Here is a 20,003-nt window from a genome sequence, read left to right on the forward strand (position 1 = left end):
TATGTTTTTTCTGTTAGCCTGCAGGTAGCAAGAGGACCGCTTGACTGACTAGCTTAAAGTGCTAACTGGTTAAGAAAAGCTCTAATTCAAAAGTAATAGGTTTATAATATATTGCCAGTGTTTTGATCAGGATTTATTTGTTCATATATTTGGTGGAAAAACATCAGGGACAATCATTTTTAACAATCAGTATACCATAAACATTTTTTTCTCCATATAAAATAGTCAAAAACATATAAAAAGTACAAATTGTCTTTTTAAAAAGATACAAATAGAATTTCACACACACACAAAGTAGGAATCGTCTTATCCAAACTTGAAACATCTCAGATTAAAAAATAAACACAGTGAATGCAATATACTATACAACCGTCCTGTTTATCTATCAGACTGACTCATCAAATACTATAGGTTATGTGAGTAAGTTGTAATACAAAAATATATTTTTCATAAGAAAGCTAGTCGGTTTTCAGGACAGATCTTCTTGAATGGATGCCCCATTTGAAGTATAATTCTTTCTCAATCTCTTAATAAAATTACAATACAAAGTATAAATATTTTTATGAATGTTGCCTCGAGTCTTTGCAAAAGAACTGATGACGACATTCTAGCAATTACAAAACAGGAACTCCTGTTCGCAGATTTTGGGAGCAGACTTCTGTTCTTGTAAGAGACATAAGTGCTTCAGCATGTTCATAGGTCATTCATTTCTTCTGTGTGATGACGCCCACGATTCCTTTTTCTTTACCAAACCACGCCCTGTTCCTGTCTGGCTTTGAGAGCCAAAATTGCTTTTCGGTAAAGGTCTATAAATGAAAAAGACAATTTAAATGTTAAATAGAGTTTTAAAATTCCTCCCACAAGGTCTAAATTTACCCCAAGAGCAGCAATGATCAAACCGAATAGTGTTTTAGAGGTCACCGATGCTCACCGAAAGTAGTTGAAAGATCAACAGGCTGTGTATAAGCTGCTGGAACTTCCTCTGTGTTTATCTTGTTCTTACGTTTCACTTTAACCATCTTCTTTTTTCTCTTTATTTCCTCTTTTCATGTGAATAAATAGGTTAAAAGCATGAAATGAAATAGGATATAGTATTTCATAGTTTTAATTACATTTAAGTTTCAATACCTCTAGAGGGTTTGGAGACCTCACTGTTGGGGGACTCTGGTAGACCAGAGTTCTCCTCTTTTACTTTGGCTTTGTGTTTCGTTTTCCTTTGTTTGGGAGGCAGTAATGCATTGCTGGCTTTATCTTTCTGGCTGTTGTGGTCATGATCGGCTTTATTTCTTTCGGTTTTCTCAACCTCTTGTTTATTTACTCCTCTGCTTGGACTGTCCTTCCTAATTTTAACCTTCACTTTCTTCTTCTTGCTTATTTTCTTTTTTAAAGAGTTCTCCTACAAATGCCAGGGGTGAGTCAAGAAATTAAATCTACAGTACAGATTTGTAAAAATAAATAAATAAACAAATAAATAAAGATTATTTAACCTTATTTAGAATATTTTTGATTGGATGAAGAGTACCATTTTCCCTCACAATTTCATTTTGCTGTTCTTGACGGATATCGGTTTTGCTTGTACGTGTTCTGCAAGACAAGATGAGTTGCATAATTCTTCAAATGTACACAAATGAGATAAGATGTCTGCAAATGTTCAAAAGTTTGGGATATAAGAAAGAATGAATATTAAAATGTTAATAAGAAAAAGTGATAGTGAAAACTTTTGCGTTTCAAAAAAAAAAAATTTTTAAATAGATGCTCTTGAATAGAATCCTGGGGAAAAAAAAGATAATAGTTTATATAAAATGTAAAAAGCAGTACAATTATTATCAACATTGATAAAAATATAAGAAATGTTTCTTGAACACCAAATCAACATTTCAACAATTCAGCTTTTAAATTAAAAGAATTGCATTTTAAACATATATTAAAATAGAAATGGTTATTTTTAAAGTGCAATAATATTTTATAATATAACTGAATTTTTGATTAAATAAATGTAGCCTTGGTGAGCATAAGAGACTTCTTTAACAAACATTTAAAAATCTTACTGATCCCAAACTTTTGAATGGTAGTAAATACATATTATCTTATACAGACACAGCTCTTACTTTTCCTCTTTAGACTTGTTCCGGCTCTTCTCTGTTTTCCCTCTCCTTTCTTTTTCTTCTGGCTCTAATGGTCGCCTTCCATCTCTCGTCACACGGGCACAGAGGTCAGGGTAGTCCAGGCACACAGCTCGCAGTAGCCATCTGAGACCTCGCAGGGTCTTTCTGTCCGACCAGCGACGCAGGTCCATTGATGCAGAACATGGCTCCTGAAGATTAAGAACAAACCGCTCAAAATGCATTGAAATCAAACTACTGGTAACCTGTCAGAATGTTGCAATAAACTTTAACATGACATATCATCAGTTCCCTTACGTCTTCTTGGAGGCTTATCATACGTTTTGAATATGTCATTGAATATTTGTATTATTTCACAGTACTCACAATGTGGCAAAGGGAACGGCTCTGGTTGACCAGACTCTCTAGGGAGAGAATTTCAATGAGTTCATTTCCCAGAAGAGCATTCATTTTGTCCTGTTTATTTGCCAGCCTGTTATGAGATATAGAGGTGGCCAAAATAAGCTGGATTGCACGCAAAATTCTAATAGTCACCTATAAGACACAGTGAAGATGGTTTATTACTGCTATTTGTACCTTGAGAACACTGGATTTTAAAAACTAGTTTGGAGCATTGTTAAAGAAAAGTATTAAAAATATATTATATTATTTAAAATAACAAACTGATATATTTCCAGCAGAAAGAGGATTTAATAATTATAGCAGTTGTAAACAGGGGTATCTTACACAAGAAGAGGTTTTCCAGCTACTCTTGGATGCTTCAGTAAGTCCACCAGAGCTTCTCTGACCTCTTTCATTCGTTGTCTATCACTGGAATCCACCACAAAGACGATGCCGTGAGCTTCACTGTAATGCTCTCTCCAGGACCCCCGTGCCTCAGGAGCCCCTCCCATATCCAGTATGTCAACCAAGTAGTTTTCCACTCTTAATTCAGTGTGGACACATCCATGAGTGCGACCTAGATCTCCAGGGGGCACTGAATAAGTTACATAACATTAAAACTCAACAAACTGAAGTCAATTTACCAAATATATCTCTTGTATATTTTACCATTTATAAATTGTGCCTAAATTACCTCTTAACATCCCACCGACACAAGATGTTTTTCCAGCTTTGTCCAAGCCAACTACTAGAACCGTGATTTTCCTAGAAAATGTTAAAACATGGTTACTTCAGTGGAAATGATCTTTTAAAGGAAAACACCACCGTTTTCCCTCTAACACTTACTCATGTAACTGTCTTTAAAAATGGAAAACATGCAAGAGTTTGGTGGCTTCTAAATTTATCCCCGTCTGGATCCTAAGGATTGCTTATATAGTGGCGCTGCGTGCTACAACGATTGAGTGCACGTACTGAGACAAAGGAGGTACATATCAACTCATCTAAGTTGAGGGAAGAACATAGTGGAAATTTGGGAAAACTGTGGCGTTTTCCTTTAATATGTAGCATTTGTTGATAATAGGCTGACCCCTTCTGATCAGCAACAACAACAAAAAGATCATACAGAATTGGACAGGATTTGCATGGCTGACAGGTACCTCAGTGGTTGCTGGAGTTTGGAGACCCAGCTACAGCAATTGCTCATGAGGTTGAACATGTTGATCTGAGAAGGAGAGCACCAGGGAGAGAACCAACATCTCCTTAACTCGTAACTGAGAGCAGATAACAGGGATGCTCGATCATTTGTACTCATTCCCTTGGAATACATGTAAACCTCAGCTGTTGTGTCTCGCAAGGCATTAACCTTAAGAATTGGGGATTCGTTAGTTACTTCAATTTCTGACACCCACACCCAGCCCGTAAAACCTGGAATGCTCGAAAATGAAATACTAAACACTATGGCTAAATATAATATCAGGGTTTTTTTTATCATTATTTAAGGGTTATATACACACACTTCATTTTACAACAAAGCCAAATAACAAAACCTCTAGCCTTCTTTTCATACTTAAGAATCAGCATATAAGCAAACATTTTTCAGCATTTAGCATTTATATTTATGGCTTTAAGAGTTCAAAGTTTTTGAGCCAACTAGCAGAATAAACTCTTCCATGGCAAAATAACCTGGTCATAATCAGATAGCAGCTGCCTGTCCAGTGCAGACACAGACTAGTCTAAATTACATTTGCAGGTGCCTGAAAAGGAAGATTTGCGATCTCAGTGCTTAGTCCATCAACGTACATCTGTTCAGTCCCATAACCCTTAAAAAAAAAATAGTCAGAGTCAATTACGCTGTTCTGCTTCTGAACACTTGAGCCCTTTATCCTGCAGCCCACCCATCAGTTACTCTCTATACTTTGAAACGTAAAATAAGTGTGGACATTTTTTCTGACAGCTTGATGCTATAACTATGCTTCTAAACTGCATATCTGACTACTGACAGAGGACATCAACATTTTAGTGTGGATTATACTACAGACAGATTATAATTCAGAGTGTTTCAGAGTGTTGGAGACCACTATAATATTCAGTGTAGTCCACTGCATGATCACATGTGATCATAAACCGCATTACTGAGTATACATATGCAGAGACGTAATACAGCACATCATATCACATATACAGAGTTCACGTATAGTCAGTGAAGAAAAAAGCTATTATACATTACTCACAGTAGTTTGTCAGACTCCATGCGTTTTTGTTCGTCTCTCCAGAAACATTTTGCACAAGTCTGCTAAAAACTAATCAGGCTTACTCCTCTAATCCAGTCACCTCGTGTGGGAGGAGCTTAGAAGGAACACCATCACATGCTTACAACCAATCATATGGGAGACAGGTGACAGCTGCCTTTCTCAATGGTTTTATCTGGGCTAAAATGTAGACATCTGCCAGGTTATTATAGGCCAAATTTACGTAAACATCCTAACAAATACTTCGCTTTTAGTTATAGGAGTCGTATGAAATGTCCATAGACATCTGCTTTGAGGTAAATGTGAAATATTGTCTACTGCTCAGTCTAATGCATATTGGCATGTACTAGAGCATCATAGCATGATGACATCCAATTTACACAACACTGGCAGATATATAATCCAAGCGATGCAGGCTCACTTGTACATGCTTCTAAAATCTCCATCTTCAGAAGACTATTGATGCTGCTTAACCACGGAGTAAAACATCAAATCAAAATGGGCAATTCTTATTTTTCATGGAATACTTTAGTATTGTAAATTATTTATCCATGCACATCACAATTTTTTCATGCATGTGGCCTCAATCTTTCAATCAAAAACATTAACTTCCCCTTCCCCTTGAAACAGCATCTCTTCTCTGATGACATATGCATCAGCAGCATAAGAGCTGGCCAATAATCCATCATATTCACCAACCGGTCACTCATATGAGGTCACAGCAATTAGCAGACAACAAGGATCCATTAAACCCTGATGGACAAAATCAAGTCCCACCCTACATTTTTTCTTTTTTTTCATGAATGTTTCACTATACATCACAATAGGGAAAAAAGACATTACCAATATTCATGCTGACATTATACAGGAACTAGAAAGACTGGTTCCTGGACATAATAAAGTTCCACCCTTCATTTTTTGTTTTGTTTTGTTTGAGAAGCGGTTTCACTCAGACATACATCACAATAGGGAAAAAAGACATTCCCAACTTTCATTTCATACTGATTTTATTACAGAAAACTAGAAAGCTTTGTTCAGTGATGTAATGATAACTATAAAGTTTTAATTCATTCTAATTCTATGAGAATAGTTAAGTCCACATCACAGCTATAATGACATGATGTAGTCTGTCTGAAACAACTTTTTCCAGTTGGTGAAAGATAAAAACATTGACAGCTAATCAAAATCCACTTTTTAAAAAACTGGGGGGTGTGAATAATATAAATAAATAATTATGCTCACAGTTATCATTATGGGTGTGATGACTTGGAGTCTGACATTTTTTTAATTAAATTTCAAATGAACATTATTAAAAAAATATTAAAATATTTTGTATTAGATAAAATATCAAAACAAAAACTGAAAGTTTCGTTTGAAACAAAAATGAAACCAACTTTTTTTTCCTTTTAATAAATACATTTTACCAGCCCATCCCATTGTCATTTTTAGTCTATGAATTAAATGTAATGTAATTAGCATCAAATACCTTTTGTCTTAATTTTGAATGGAATAGTTTAAGAAAAGAACTCTTTAAAATAATTGGCACTTGGTTTGATATTTTGTTAATTCAGGTGAAATTCATTTATTTTTAAGTGTGGCCAATATTTTGGAGCCATTGTATAAAGTCAGTTATACATTTAACAGCATCACAGTATACCACAGTCAATTTGAGGTGAAACTTCAGTGATCTTACCATGTCTTTCCTGCGTCCTGAATTCATGTCAGGGAGATTGTAATTATGATAACAACGTAGTTTTGGGCTCAACCCACATCACAGCCTTCATCGATCTCGGTCACTGTCACAAGATTGTTCCGAGCACAACAAAAACTGCACTGAATCTCAACCTTTATCTAAATCAGCTAAATTTGAATAAACAAATATGTGACTAAATATTGTAGAAACTTCATTTTCTGTAAAGTTGCTTTGTAATGACTTGTATCGTAAAAAGTGCTATACAAATAAACTTGAATTGACTTGAACATAGGCTTAAGGAAAGATTATCTGCTCTAATCACTTTCCAAGAATTTTTGAATTACAGTTGAGAACATGGGTGTATGATATACTTTTGACCACCAGGGGTTCAATTCAAGACATTTAATTTTCTGTTTAGTCATTTCAGACTGCACTTAAAACATATTTGGTGGTGAAACAAGTTTTCACTCAGAAATGGCAAGTTTCACAAATAATTGCAAAGAAACAGTAAGTAACATGCATTTTGGTAGTAGAAAGTCTGAAATGGTATTTCTCTCATACTCCAATAATCTATGTTTTTATATATCTTTTATATAGAACTAAAATTCCTTTTACCAGTGTATTGTTGAGAATTAAAAAACACTTTAGACATGCGTCCACATCTATCAATTCGAGTGATTCTCTGAAAGAGCATATTAATTGAGTTTCTACCACTTAAAACCGGATGTACTGTAAAGCAACTGTCAAAACAAAAAAGCAGCATCCTCTTTACTTCCCTCTAGTCTGATCTGATTAAGTAATTACTGGCAGGCAGTTTCTTCATCTGCTGATTAAGCTTGAATGCAGATACAACCCCTTGTCGGCTGGCCATGACACAAATGGAAACAGCTCAGTGACCATGTGTCATGACTCATGTCCTTACAGCAGCTCATTTAATACACTCGATTCTATGAATCACAAGCTGCACAACTGTGCATGCCACATTATCCAAGCTCCAAAGATTCCACAAGCTCATGTGTTTCACTAATCACTGCATTATCCTATGATTGACTGGGCATTTGTGAGCTTGACGACTGTGGACCTGAGTCAGTGTAGGCCACATGCATTTGTTTACTGATCATGCCTAGTTCAGGCAGTTTAGGACAATTAGATTCTGTGAGGGGGAGAACACAGAGTAGCACATACTGTGTGCCACTCCACACATATTCAACTGAAATGCTAAATCTCTAGATTGATAATTAGATTTTAAAAAAAAATCTATAAACATTGTGAGATGCAGGTGCTTTCAAAAGGCCTTTAGCCGTGTTTCCACTATCGAGCTAGGACCGGGCGTGCTAGTGCGTGCAAGGGCCAGTCGCGTTTCCACTGCCACTTCCGGGGCTTGATCGTGCCTCGCCGGGGCTTCCTCGGGGCCAACGGCCAGGTTTTTTCGGCCCGACGAAATCCTTGGGCCAAAGCGGGCCAGCTGGGGCTAGAGGAGGGGTTATGAACAAAGGCGGAGTTTCTCCGTGTCTGGAGAGCGTCAGCGCGGATCATTTCAGAAAGATAACAGCTTTAACACCAGCATTAAAGACTTTTTAAAATCAGTTGAGCTCAAAACTCACTCTTAGTTAGCAGCATGTGTTTGAAATAACGTGATCCGATGTGGATTATAATCACTAAACAAGGCAGAAATATTTATAAGCGATGTAAAAGACTATGCACGCTAAACATTAACGTTACCATAGTAGGTAAACATGGTAAATATGACCGCTTGGATAAATCAGACGTCAGCTTCTTATTCTCTATCACAATCGTGTATTTATTAAGTAACATTTTATCTGTCGTCTCGTTTCGTGAGTTTAGCTCCACGTTGCATATCATCAAAATATAATAATGATTTTTGTTTGGGAGCTTTTATAAAAATAGAGAGTCTGCGCTGCGGATCATTTCAGAAAGATAACAGCTTTAACACCAGCATTAAACACTTTTTTAAATAAGTCGAGCTCAAAACTCTCTTTCAGTCAGCAGCGAGTGTTTGAAATAACTTGATCTGATGTGGATTATAATCACTAAACAAGGCAGAAATATTTATAAGCGATGAAAAAGATATGCACGCTAAACATGTTACCATAGTAAACATGGTAAAATATGACTGCTTGAAGAAATCAGTCGTGTATTTATTAAGTAACTTAATATTATCTGTCACAAGCCTGGTCTCGAGAGTTTATCTCACGTTGCCTATCATAAAAGAATATAGCCTTATAATGTTTTTTGTTCGGGAGCTTACAAAAATAGAGATATTATCATTCATTCTAAATGTGACGGCTACTGTGGCTAATAAACAGAAATAGACTCGGCTGAATAAGCAGGCTATTTTCATGAGCGTTAAAAATAAATAAATAAAAAAGAAATAAGTGTATTTATGTGTGAATAATTTTGAGTCCTGATAAATTAAAACAATATGATCAATGTATCGATGCTTTTGAATTTGAATATATAACAAAGCATGCAAACAAACGGCCGCATGAGGTTGCATGACGTTGTTCTGAGAGGCGTGTAAAGGGCATGTTTTAGTGACGTGCAGCGGTGCTTCAAGCTCCACTGTGGAAACCCTGCGCTATTCTGGCCTCGGTGCTACTGGCCCGGGGCTATGAGCCCCGCCCGGCCCGCTTTAAGCCCTGGCTCGCACTGGCCCGACAGTGGAAATGCGGCTATTGATAGTTTTACCATGTGGCTGCCATAGGCAATGGCAGTTTGCAATGAGAGTATTTGATGAGAGCAAGGGTGGTTTATGGCCCTGTGAGGCCCCTGTGGCACCAGACACTATGGAGACACTCTCTTGAATTTTAATGTCTAAATTGAGGTACAAGATAGTTGCAACTGTGAAAACCTCGACATGTATTTAAAAGCAACACCACTGTAGTGCGACTAGTATAAAACATCAAAGCTCTAAAGGAGATAATATTTCTAATTTATTTCATATTTTGCTAATGTCCACTGCTACAAATTAATGTGGTGTTAGTCTGTGTATCAATTTTACACCTGCAGTAGTTTGGGTGTCAGGACACTCAATTCAAGGCCCCTGCGGTCAGAGACTCATTGGCCTGGTGATATTATGTCCTTGACTATACAGATGTAATATTTACAACTGGACAGATGGTAAGCAAAAGCAGTTTTCTCTTGAACATCTGAAGATATAAAAGTATTTGCATTGTGGTTTAAGCAGAAACAATGGTATTCAGGATTTATACATTTTTATCTTGCGTTTCAGCAACAATTTTAATCATTTATTTCCATGTTCTTCGGTTACCTTTTAAGTTTTACAACCGTCATCCTCTGGCAATGAATGAAAACTGATGTTGTTCTGTCATCTCTTCTTTGACCACGTGTTGCTCTGTACCTGGATGATACAAATGCATGATCTATTTTGATGCACAACAAACACTCCTTCAACAAAATGAAGAAGCCATAAAGTTTCATAAACATGTATATATATTCTTAATTTGGCAATAATTAAAAGCACTTTTTATTAAATTAAAGTGGAATAAAGATTCGATCATGGTTTTCATTACCTTCTGCTAAAATGTTGGCATGGATGTTTGAAACTATGTTAGTGACATTGACAGTGACATTTAAAAAAAAAAAAAAAAAAAAGATTTCACTAATGATTTACACTCATAATCCTTGCATGGAGGATACAATTAATAAAGTAAAGTTCTCCTGAATTTTGAGCATGAACCACTATTGAATTCTTGTTGCGAACTAAAGTCTTATCCACTAAAACAAAACACCATATAGGTGATAAGACAAGAGTGATGTCAACATCCTTATTAAATCTGCTGTATAAACAGTGACATAAAACTATTCTAAGATCATATGTAAGATATGTAGCCTAATACATATAATTTTGTTTAATCCAAAAATGTTACATATGTAGGCCCTAACCTGTCACCACCCATTTTCAGTATATGCTCACAAAGCTGACACTTCACAGTTTACGGTTCAAGAATCTGAATTTCTCAGATTGTTATGATAATAAAGATATAGAAGCTTAAACAAGAAAACAAAAATATAAAAAACATTTTTAGATGTTTAAAAAATTTTGTTGCTTTAGGATATGATTTTAGAAACACAATGACGCTAAAGCCACAAGTCTACTAATACTTCATTTGAAATTTAATAATATAATTTCTACATTTTTATGAAACATTTTCTAAGACATTTTCTGTGTTTTTTAGAGAAGGCTAATAAAAAGCGAATAAAAGTGATTTATGACCCCTGTAAGCTTTCCTGTGTGCCATTATCTCATGTCTGGGCCAGCAAACTGTCCCATTCATGATCCTATTGTTCTTACGAAATGAGCCTTTCACACCTCTGCCAGTTATGACACATTATCCGCATTATTCTTTTGTTTTTATTCAGCCATTGTTAGCCTTTGTTCTGGTATTTCAAGGTTTACCGAGTCACATTGTTTCAATCCCAGTATACATTTACCCAACTTTTATCAAAAGTCTTACTATAAAAATACAAAACATTTTCTTGCGACCTTGCATTATGAAGAAGAACCGCACCATTTGTAACAGCATTAGAGTTACCAATAGCAGCTACATAAGACAATTTACGAAATTATTAGTACACTTTTACTCAGAACTCACTTTAAACCACCAACTAGTGTTTGTAATAATTTCCCTTTGCGCCCACATATGGAATTTGGTCGTTTACAGTTGTTAAAAAAATACAGTATTTACAGCCTTTTATATATGTGCACAAATTAGCATTTTATATGTACATGTTTATGGTTTTCAAAATACCTCAAATCTCAAGTAAATCACATACAAAGCGACTGGGTAATATAGTAAATCTGTTTTTTAGGACTACACTACTGTTCTGGTTAACACAATCAATGTGCACTAGGACCCGGGGAATCCTGCAGCCAGAGACAGTACAGGCTGTCAGTCACTGCATGTCAGGACCAGATATAAAAACAGGACACACCTGGCTTTAAGATCTGAGACAGCTCCGTTGAAAATCTCTCTGCGAAATGGAAATGATCTGACAGTTCAATTAATCGAAGTTGGCGGCATCTTCATGTCTAGATGGGTACGTAGCATATTTTAAAACAACAGAAGACTTTCCTTGATAGAACTGCATATTTGGTAATGTACGGAGCTGGGTTCACCAAATGTGGAGCGCACAGACGGTTCATTTGAGATCCGAATCACCGACGAAGTTTACTGAACAATGGCATAAATGCTGCGCGGATCGAGCCCTATAAAGCGCACAAGAAGTGGAAGATGGAAAACAACAAGCCGAAAGATCATGACATCACGGAGGTGGTGGCGCAGCAGTCCGCCGCGAACCCGAGTGAGAACGGCATCGTGGTCATCAACCACAGTAAAAGCCATCCACCTTTCAGCGTGCTGTGGGCGACAGTCCTGTTCTGCGCGGAGTTCATATGTGCCTCGATGCTCAGCCGCACGTACCGTAAGTCTGACGACGTTGTGTGGATGGGACTAACGATTACATTCATACTGGTTCCCTCGGTTCTGACCCAGCTCACACTGACGTTCGTACACCGGGACTTGGGGAGAGACCGACCCTTTGTGCTCTTCATGCATCTGCTTCAGATGGGGCCTATTATAAGGTATGAGCGTGAGTGAGAAGACACTTTATGGGCACGTGACCACAACATGTTAATACACAGGTGTGAATGTTAATCATGGTAGGTCAGTTTCACTCTGGGATACAAAAAGCTGTAGTAGATAATTTCCACAGTAATTCCCAAGAATAAAAGCGAGTTCACTGAACACACTTGCAAAACTGCTAGCCCTACATTCCGGGTCTATTGTGTTTTCCAGTCGGGCTAACGTTACCAAAATGTATCACCGCCCTCCCCAAGGGCTATCTTGATTATTGATATACAATTCCTAAATAGATTCGCGTTGTTCACTCGCTTGTAGGAGTTAAATGAATCGTAGTTGATCGTTTGCACTTTTTTTTTAACTCTTGCCGATTTAAACATTCAAGCGCACTTGAAGCTAGCCGCACTCATTCAGAACGCGCACAGAGAGCCACGTTTCAGACAATGCGCGTACACAGTCGGTTATGTCATAAGTGAACGTATACAGTGGAGAAATAAATGTCCTGTGCATCATTATTAGATTCGTCTAAAAGTGGCAGCAGCCTATAAATACCTGCTGTTGCATTAGTGCCACCTGCTGTCAGAGAGTGACATTTGCGTGTCATTCACAAACCCTAAAAATCAGACCGTTTTTGATTCATGTTTTGAAATTATACAATCCAAATAACATGTATTTAGCATCTTTTTTGGATGGTAATTCAAATCCAGTGGTTGCTTCTGATTTTAATTAGAGCACAGGCAAAGCGTTTTTATATGAAGAGATTTCTCTTAGATATATAACTTTTATTTGATTTGGGATTTGTTTTAATATTTCAAGTTAGTTTTAACATTCAAGTAAGTTTCAGCATTTTGTCTGAGAAATAATAAAACAACACCATTTAATTTATAATTTGCCCTAAATCTCATTTTGTGTGTGTGTGTGTGTGTGTATATATATATATATATGAAAATTGTATTGTGTAATCTGTATCGTGAATTTTATAGCATCGTAAGGTTAGTGTGTCATTTACATCGGTTTTCAGCCAGTGGTTTTCAAATCCAATCCTCGCCCCCACAACTCAATTAAAGTTTTCTTAACTTCAGAACCTTAATGCATAGATTTGCGCTGCGCTGTTGCCTGCAGTGTCTTCACACACAGACAAAATTTACTAGAGAAGTGTGACATAATATACCTCTGTAAATACACTTTAATGACCTTTGAATGTAATTCACGCTCACTTCGAACTAGAATCATGGTGAATATCCGGTGATGTCCACTTCGCAGTGCACGTATGGTCAAATGGAACAAATGTCTGAAGTGATAAGAGGAACATAAAATATGCAGGGCCGGGGGGAGGAACGGACTGGAGTTTAAAACCACTGCTATATGCTGCTAGTTTGTTGCTGATCATGCTGGTTTGTCCACAGTAAAGTTCAACCGATGTCTTTTTTTTTAAGTATTATTCTATTATTCTAGTTAAATTTCATTTTGGCCTACCAAAACCTAACGAATGCCTGCCTGAGGGACTACCAGGGATTTTGAAAATTTGCGAGCTCTGCGCATTGACCTTTTGTGAACACTGGTGATACTAATAAATTATTACTGAGCACTACATCAGCATATCAAAATGATTTCTAGATTAATGGTTGCTGAGAATCCAGCTTTTCCACATATATTTATTTATATATATTTATATATTTACTCAAAAAAGGGTAAACAAATAACATATATAAATTGTTCCTATGTACATATTTCTTTACAAAATCAAATTTTGTGTATTTTAAATAATGTTTTTAATTAATGGAGTGGATCAAACTGTGAAAGAAAAGCACCTGAAAGGACAATTAGAGCTCCTTCAGTATGGTTTAAAATCAACAACAGGATTATGTGTAAGTATGTTGTTTTTTGGGGTTAGTAATTAATTTCCAGCCATTTGTACTATTTCATAATTTGATGTCTTTACTATTATCCTAAAAAGTGGGAAAATCACAATACTCAAGTAATGAACAAGAATGAGTTGATGTATTTTTTTATTTTTGAGTGCTGAAAACTGCTGAATGGCAGTTTCAAGTGTTCAGTTTTTAAGTACTGCGGATCTTTTCCTAGAAGTTTCCACTTCCCAAATGCCAGACTCTTACAGTATATTATGAAATGACACAAGTCGATGCTATTAAGAATTCTCAGAGTTCAAACCATTACTGAAAAATGTTGGGCTGTCTTCCAAAAAATAATTTAGATGCAGTACTCCCCTTGCTTCTTGCAAGCATGTTTCAAAATGTATTCAGTCTTGTTGAGCAAACCTTGACATGTTTTCCGTGTTATTAAGGTGGAGTTTAGGTGTTTCAAGAGTAAAACCAAAAGTTCCCTGAGGGAACTAAGAGTGTCTGTCGCCACACATAAACACAACTACCATCATTTTTTCTGTCTACCATCAGTTATTGTACTCCGTTTTAACAATACAGCTATCTAGGAATATGTGGCAGGTAAAACAAGGACAGATAATATCTAGGTCATGGTCAGAAAGTATGCAAATATCTCCAAAGGCTGGCTGTTGAGTGTACAGCAGAAATCAATGTCAAGTCTTACAGCTGGTGTAAACAACAGATTTCTGCTCCTAGCAGTGCACTGCACTTGCTTTTTATGTAATTATTTACAGTTGTCTTATGTTAAATTGCTAAGCTGTTTAAATTAAAAATGCAGTTTCTCATGATTTCATATCAAATAAATAGCTTGTGGTTTTACATTGAGTCTTCAGACCTGCAAGCTTCATATCAAATAAAAATTCAAAGACACATATGTTTTGCTGCGTATTATCAAGTCTGAAGAAAATAGTAAGAAAAAAAACTACTTGGAGGAATGCTGAGTGCAGGTCAGACTTGTGGACTAAGTCCTTCTTTGGTGTGCTGTGCTGAGGTCAGTAAGCAGTCAGTAGGCTGGAAGGAAAGATGAGGGTCAGGGTCACCTCTATAAATATCTGACAGCATGTCATAAGTCATTCTCTCGAATGAATAAGGAAATGTCTTATCTTACTAAACTCAGATCATCCTGTTTACAGCAATCATCTCATTGTATTTCTTGAGAGTAGAGCTAATGAAGAATGATTCTTTCTGAAGAGACTGTGGATTTATGTGAATGTTTTTTCCTGTTGATATTTGGCATACAGTTCTACATGGTTTTAGCACATTTGTTAGGGTCTGTGGTTTACCACATTTGAGCTGCAAACACAAAAGTTGTATGTTGAATCCTGACGTATCTTCAGACCGATAGAAAAAAGCATTTGTCATTGGCAAGTATTAAGTATCAAGAACAAAACAGCCCCCTCCATCATCTCCTTATATAATAACAGGGCCTTTAGTTAATGTGCAGAAACCAAAGACGGTCTTTAGTAATCATTTTACCAAGCTCTGAATAACATCTAAAGCAGCAGACAGCTTTCACTTTATTAGATTACAAGTGACCCACACTCTATAGATGCCAAAATTTTGTGCATCAGATTATGCCAAAGTATAACAAGCCTTGAATAGCTTCTTTTTTTTTTTTTTTACAATTTTTTTTTTTTTTTTTAGGTGCTTTGAATGTATTTTACAGTAAAAAGCCATTCAAAACAATGGTATATATTTTTTCTTTGTTTTTCATCCGAAATGGTGTCATGTTAAACGAACACAGACAATCAAACCTATTATATTCGTGTTTGGATTGTAGACAGTATTTACATGGATTTGAATAAACATGGCCACTTGTGCAGACTGGAACAGTCTCTTCTATGCTGTGCAGCTAAGTGTTAAAATTGTAGCTTGGAGCATCATTCTCGCTTAACAGCTAAAGAGGTGTTCACTGTGACTTTTTCTGTGCTAAAATGAGCGGAAATCATTAATAATCATTTCGAGTTCTAGCTTGGGTTAGATTTGAGGCGACATGAGTGATAGAGTCATTTGGTGAGGAGGCAGTGTGAGGAGAGTGAAACTCACGTGATCTGTTATCTGATGCTTTACATGCAGCAGTTGAGTAGTGCCTATTGCCAACCAACCCCACAGACACATAACCTGCTTACACAATATAATCATGCAATGAGTGTCAATTGCCTATAAATGGATGGTCAACCCAAAAATCTAATCTCTGGGATCTCTTTCTTACCCTCATGTCATTCCAACCCTGTACAACATTTTTTTTTCTAATGTGGAACTCAAGAGATAATACAATGTTGGTAAACAAACTGTTTTAGTTGCAAATGTCTTCTATTACCAAAGTCCTTAGAGGCCATGAATTATTACCTTTTTTTTCTTTCTTGCTTTTGTCATCACGGCTTAATATTATCTCGTGATCTCGACATTACAAAAGTCGTTTTCTCGTTATCACAACTTAATCTTTCCATGATTTCGACATAACAAAAGTTGTTTTCTCGTTATCAAGACTTAACTTTCTTGTAACATCGATACAATTTTCCCTTATAATATATAATTAAGTTGTGATCAAAACAAAACAAGAAAGTAAAAAAATAATAATAATCTATGGCCTCTTAGAACTTAGTTTTATAAAATCTTATTTGTTTATAGATACTACAGTTCACATCAGTGTTTAGCTGAAGTGACTTGTTTTTTGTGAGTGTAATAATGTTAAGCATGTTCACTCGTGTGGTAAAGTTAATTTGATTGCCGTTTAAAGGCAATGCTTTATTCAAGAGCGAAATGCAAACACCACTGTTGTGAAGTTTTCATCTAGAATGAGCACTGACAGCACACTTACTCATATTTCAGCAAAGTGTAAGCTGATAAACTGGTTTGAAATGATTTGATCTTTAAGATTTTGCTGCCACCTTGTGCAAACCAAATGTAATGGTAGTGAAAGTCTGTTGTGTTTGCTCATATTGGTCAATCATGTTAGAATTAAAAGTTTTGTTTTGTTTATAAATCAGTTGCCATATCCTCAAAATCTATTGTAAGCAGTTCTTTTAGTATCTGTCTGTTTCCTTTTTCCTTTCAGGTGCATTGAAGCTCTCGTTGTTTACTGTCAGACGGGAAAAAATGAGGAACCATATGTTACGATTTCAAGAAAGGTCAAGCTAAAGCATGGCAGAGGCTTAGGCCCAGCCTTCGAATGTGAGATCGGACATTCAGAGCGCAAACTAGCCATCCACCGCAATGCCTTTAAACGCACAGCTATCATCCAGGCCTTCCTGGGCTCCACGCCACAGCTCACTCTACAGCTGTATGCCACCATTCAGGAAAAATATGTCCTTCCCACACGGCGTAAGTCTGAATTCTTCACTCGATACCAAATGTAATAACACTTTACACTTCACTTTTCCCAGATTAGATAAAGGTAGTTAATGCATTCACAAACATGAAAGGAATAGTTTCATTAAAAATGAAAATGAACTTGTCCTCAGACCGTCCAAGATGTAGATGAGCATTTTCTCATCATTGGATCCTCTAGAGTGAATGGGTACCTTCAAAATAAGAGTCTAAAGACCAGATAGAAATATCTCAGTAAATCCAACTAATGTTTTTTCAGCTGTTTGGAATCTCATTCTAACAGCACCCCATTCACTGCAGAGGATTTATTAGTGAGCAAATTATGTGATGCCAAATTTCTCCAAATCTGAGGTGAGTAAATTTTAATTGGGCTATTCCTTTTGACAAACGATAAGCATTACATGTGTTACAATATTTATTCATCTTTAGTTAATAAAAGTACAGCTATTCATTGTAAGCTGAGGTCCATTATATAATATTTCCAGATACAACATTTGATTGTAATAATTTATTGGGAAATGTTGAAATTTAACATGATCTAAGATTAATAAATGCTTTAGAAGTATTTATTTCATGTTATACTTTACATGTACTTACTATAGTAATAACCATAATTACATGCAACTAACCCTAAATGGTTATTCTTACATTTATGCATTTAGCAGATGCTTTTATCCAAAGGAACTTCTAGTGCATTCAGGTTGTACATATATGTATTTTTACCAGTATGTGTGTTCCCTGGGAATCGAACCCACAACCTTTTGCACTGGTAATGCAATGTTCTACAACTGAGCCACAGGAGCTCATTACAGTAGTTAATTCATATTACTTATAACAACGATAACTATAAATGAAGTTCGACCATATTGTTAGTTCATGTTTCCTAACTGATGTAAACAAATGGAACCTCATCGTAAAGCATTCCATACTATTTTTATTTTCTATATTTTTATGCTAATGCTCATCCTGTTTGTGTTTACAGTTGCCCTGATGATCATTTCCATGATATCAATCACATACGGAGCTTTAGTTTGCAGTGTTCTGGCCATACAGATCAAGTACGATGACTACAAAGTGCGAATGAAACCAACTGCCTACCTGTGCATGATCCTCTGGCGAGGGTTAGAGATCGCCACACGGATCACCACTTTGGTGCTCTTCAGCACAGCCTTAAGAGTCTGGGTGGTCCTGGTGGGACTGATCAACCTGTTCATCTTCTTTTTCCAGCCATGGGTTGAGTTCTGGGTTAGGAAGGCATCACTGCCTGAGAATATAGAGAAGAACTTCAGTAAACTTGGCACCACCGTGGTGCTCTGCATGGTCACGTTTCTCTACGCCTGCATTAATATTTCCTGCTGGTCCGCCGTGCAGCTGGACCTGGCTGACCACGACCTTGTGGACAAACAGCCTCGCTGGAGAAGCTTGGCTGTCTACTACACCCTGCGCTTCATGGAGAATGTGACCCTTATCATTTTGTGGTACTTCTTCAAGTCGGACTTCTATGAATACATCTGCACACCATTGCTGGTGGTGCAACTTATCGTGTGCTACAGCCTGGCTGTAATCTTCATGCTGATCTTCCATCAGTTCTGCCATCCGTGCCGCAGACTTTTCCACTACAATGTCGAGGACTGTCTACGTTGTGCTTGCTGCTGGAAGGAAAAGCAATCACAGCTACCTGAAGACCTTGCACCTGATCCTCAAGAACATGCATCTCCTGACCACCTGATAGATCAAGAAACCGATATTGTGGATGATAACATGGAGGCAGCATGAGAAGCATCCTCTTTTCTGTTATTGTAGCGCCGTTTGGGGCCATTCTGGGCATATTTGCACATATCCTGACTCAGGAGTATTATATTGAAATGATGAACTCTGCTATATCTATGATCCTTAGTGAAGGAACAATTGATTTTATGTGGTCCTAGATGCTTCATTAAAAATAGTTTTTTATGTTGTGTAGAGCATGATGACCATATTATGGTGATGTGGAGAGGGAAGCTCATCATTAATTCATTATAGAGTGCTGGACTATTTCTTTTTGTTGGCCATTGAAGACCAAAAAACGACCTCCGTTGAGTTATACTGTGATGATTTACAAAAGCAGCTTTCAGTAGAAAGCTGCATGGCCAGTCTGTAGGCCAGGTGTGTGGGAATTGTGCCAATATCGGAGTGACAAAAGGCACCTGTTGCACTAACATTTCCGGGGAACTGTGACTCAACAATCCAAAGAGCCTTCTGAACTTCTCTTAAGTTTGCTTCAAGAGTCCTCTGCTTTTTTTTTTTGTTTTTTTTTTTTTTTTAAACTAAAGATATAGAGAGCCTTCTTTAATGTTAGCAACTGAACTTCCATTTGCCTTAATATTGTGTGATTGTAATGTTGTGTCTGGATAGACTAATGTTCTTAATTTTCCACTGCAAAAAAAGAGATGTTTGTTTATTTTGTATGGGAATATTTTTGTCTGTGTTTTCTTTTCTTTTTTTGCCTGAATTATGTGCCTCTTTACTAATGAGTTGGAATAAATGAATAAAGACACAGTTAATATCTGATTAGTGCCTGATAATCATGATTCTGAACTAAAGCATGCCTTTACAAAAGTGTTTGGCTATTCATATAAAGATTTTAGGGTGAATCCATGCCTGGATCCTATTTTAAATCAAAATAAAAAAAAATACTTTACATATCTACATTACATAAATTA

At 36.6% G+C, this 20,003-nt stretch overlaps 2 protein-coding genes across 3 annotated transcripts; one reads left to right on the forward strand and one right to left on the reverse strand.

The window, feature by feature from the left end:
- Positions 1 to 131: 131 nt before the first annotated feature.
- LOC113075447 (ADP-ribosylation factor-like protein 13B) lies at positions 132 to 11,536 on the reverse strand. 2 transcript variants are annotated; one of them, XM_026248165.1, is made up of 9 exons: positions 11,424 to 11,536; positions 3,199 to 3,269; positions 2,850 to 3,099; positions 2,490 to 2,595; positions 2,109 to 2,314; positions 1,488 to 1,584; positions 1,129 to 1,396; positions 932 to 1,042; positions 132 to 806 (listed from the first exon to the last, which is right to left on the reverse strand). In XM_026248165.1, the coding sequence occupies exons 2-9, from the start codon at positions 3,206 to 3,208 to the stop codon at positions 745 to 747; spliced, it is 1,110 nt and encodes a 369-aa protein (XP_026103950.1). In that variant the 5' UTR covers positions 3,209 to 3,269; positions 11,424 to 11,536; the 3' UTR covers positions 132 to 744. The 2 variants fall into 2 exon arrangements, with proteins under 2 accessions (XP_026103950.1, XP_026103953.1); XM_026248168.1 differs by lacking the exon at positions 11,424 to 11,536 and adding an exon at positions 3,662 to 3,945.
- On the forward strand, positions 11,300 to 19,600 carry LOC113075446 (membrane transport protein XK-like). The gene is made up of 3 exons (XM_026248164.1): positions 11,300 to 12,072; positions 17,030 to 17,295; positions 18,284 to 19,600. The coding sequence occupies exons 1-3, from the start codon at positions 11,723 to 11,725 to the stop codon at positions 19,075 to 19,077; spliced, it is 1,410 nt and encodes a 469-aa protein (XP_026103949.1). The 5' UTR covers positions 11,300 to 11,722; the 3' UTR covers positions 19,078 to 19,600.
- The last annotated feature ends 403 nt before the right edge of the window (positions 19,601 to 20,003 follow it).

This window comes from Carassius auratus, unplaced genomic scaffold (genome assembly GCF_003368295.1).
Source record: "Carassius auratus strain Wakin unplaced genomic scaffold, ASM336829v1 scaf_tig00017060, whole genome shotgun sequence".
NCBI classification, from domain to species: domain Eukaryota; kingdom Metazoa; phylum Chordata; class Actinopteri; order Cypriniformes; family Cyprinidae; genus Carassius; species Carassius auratus.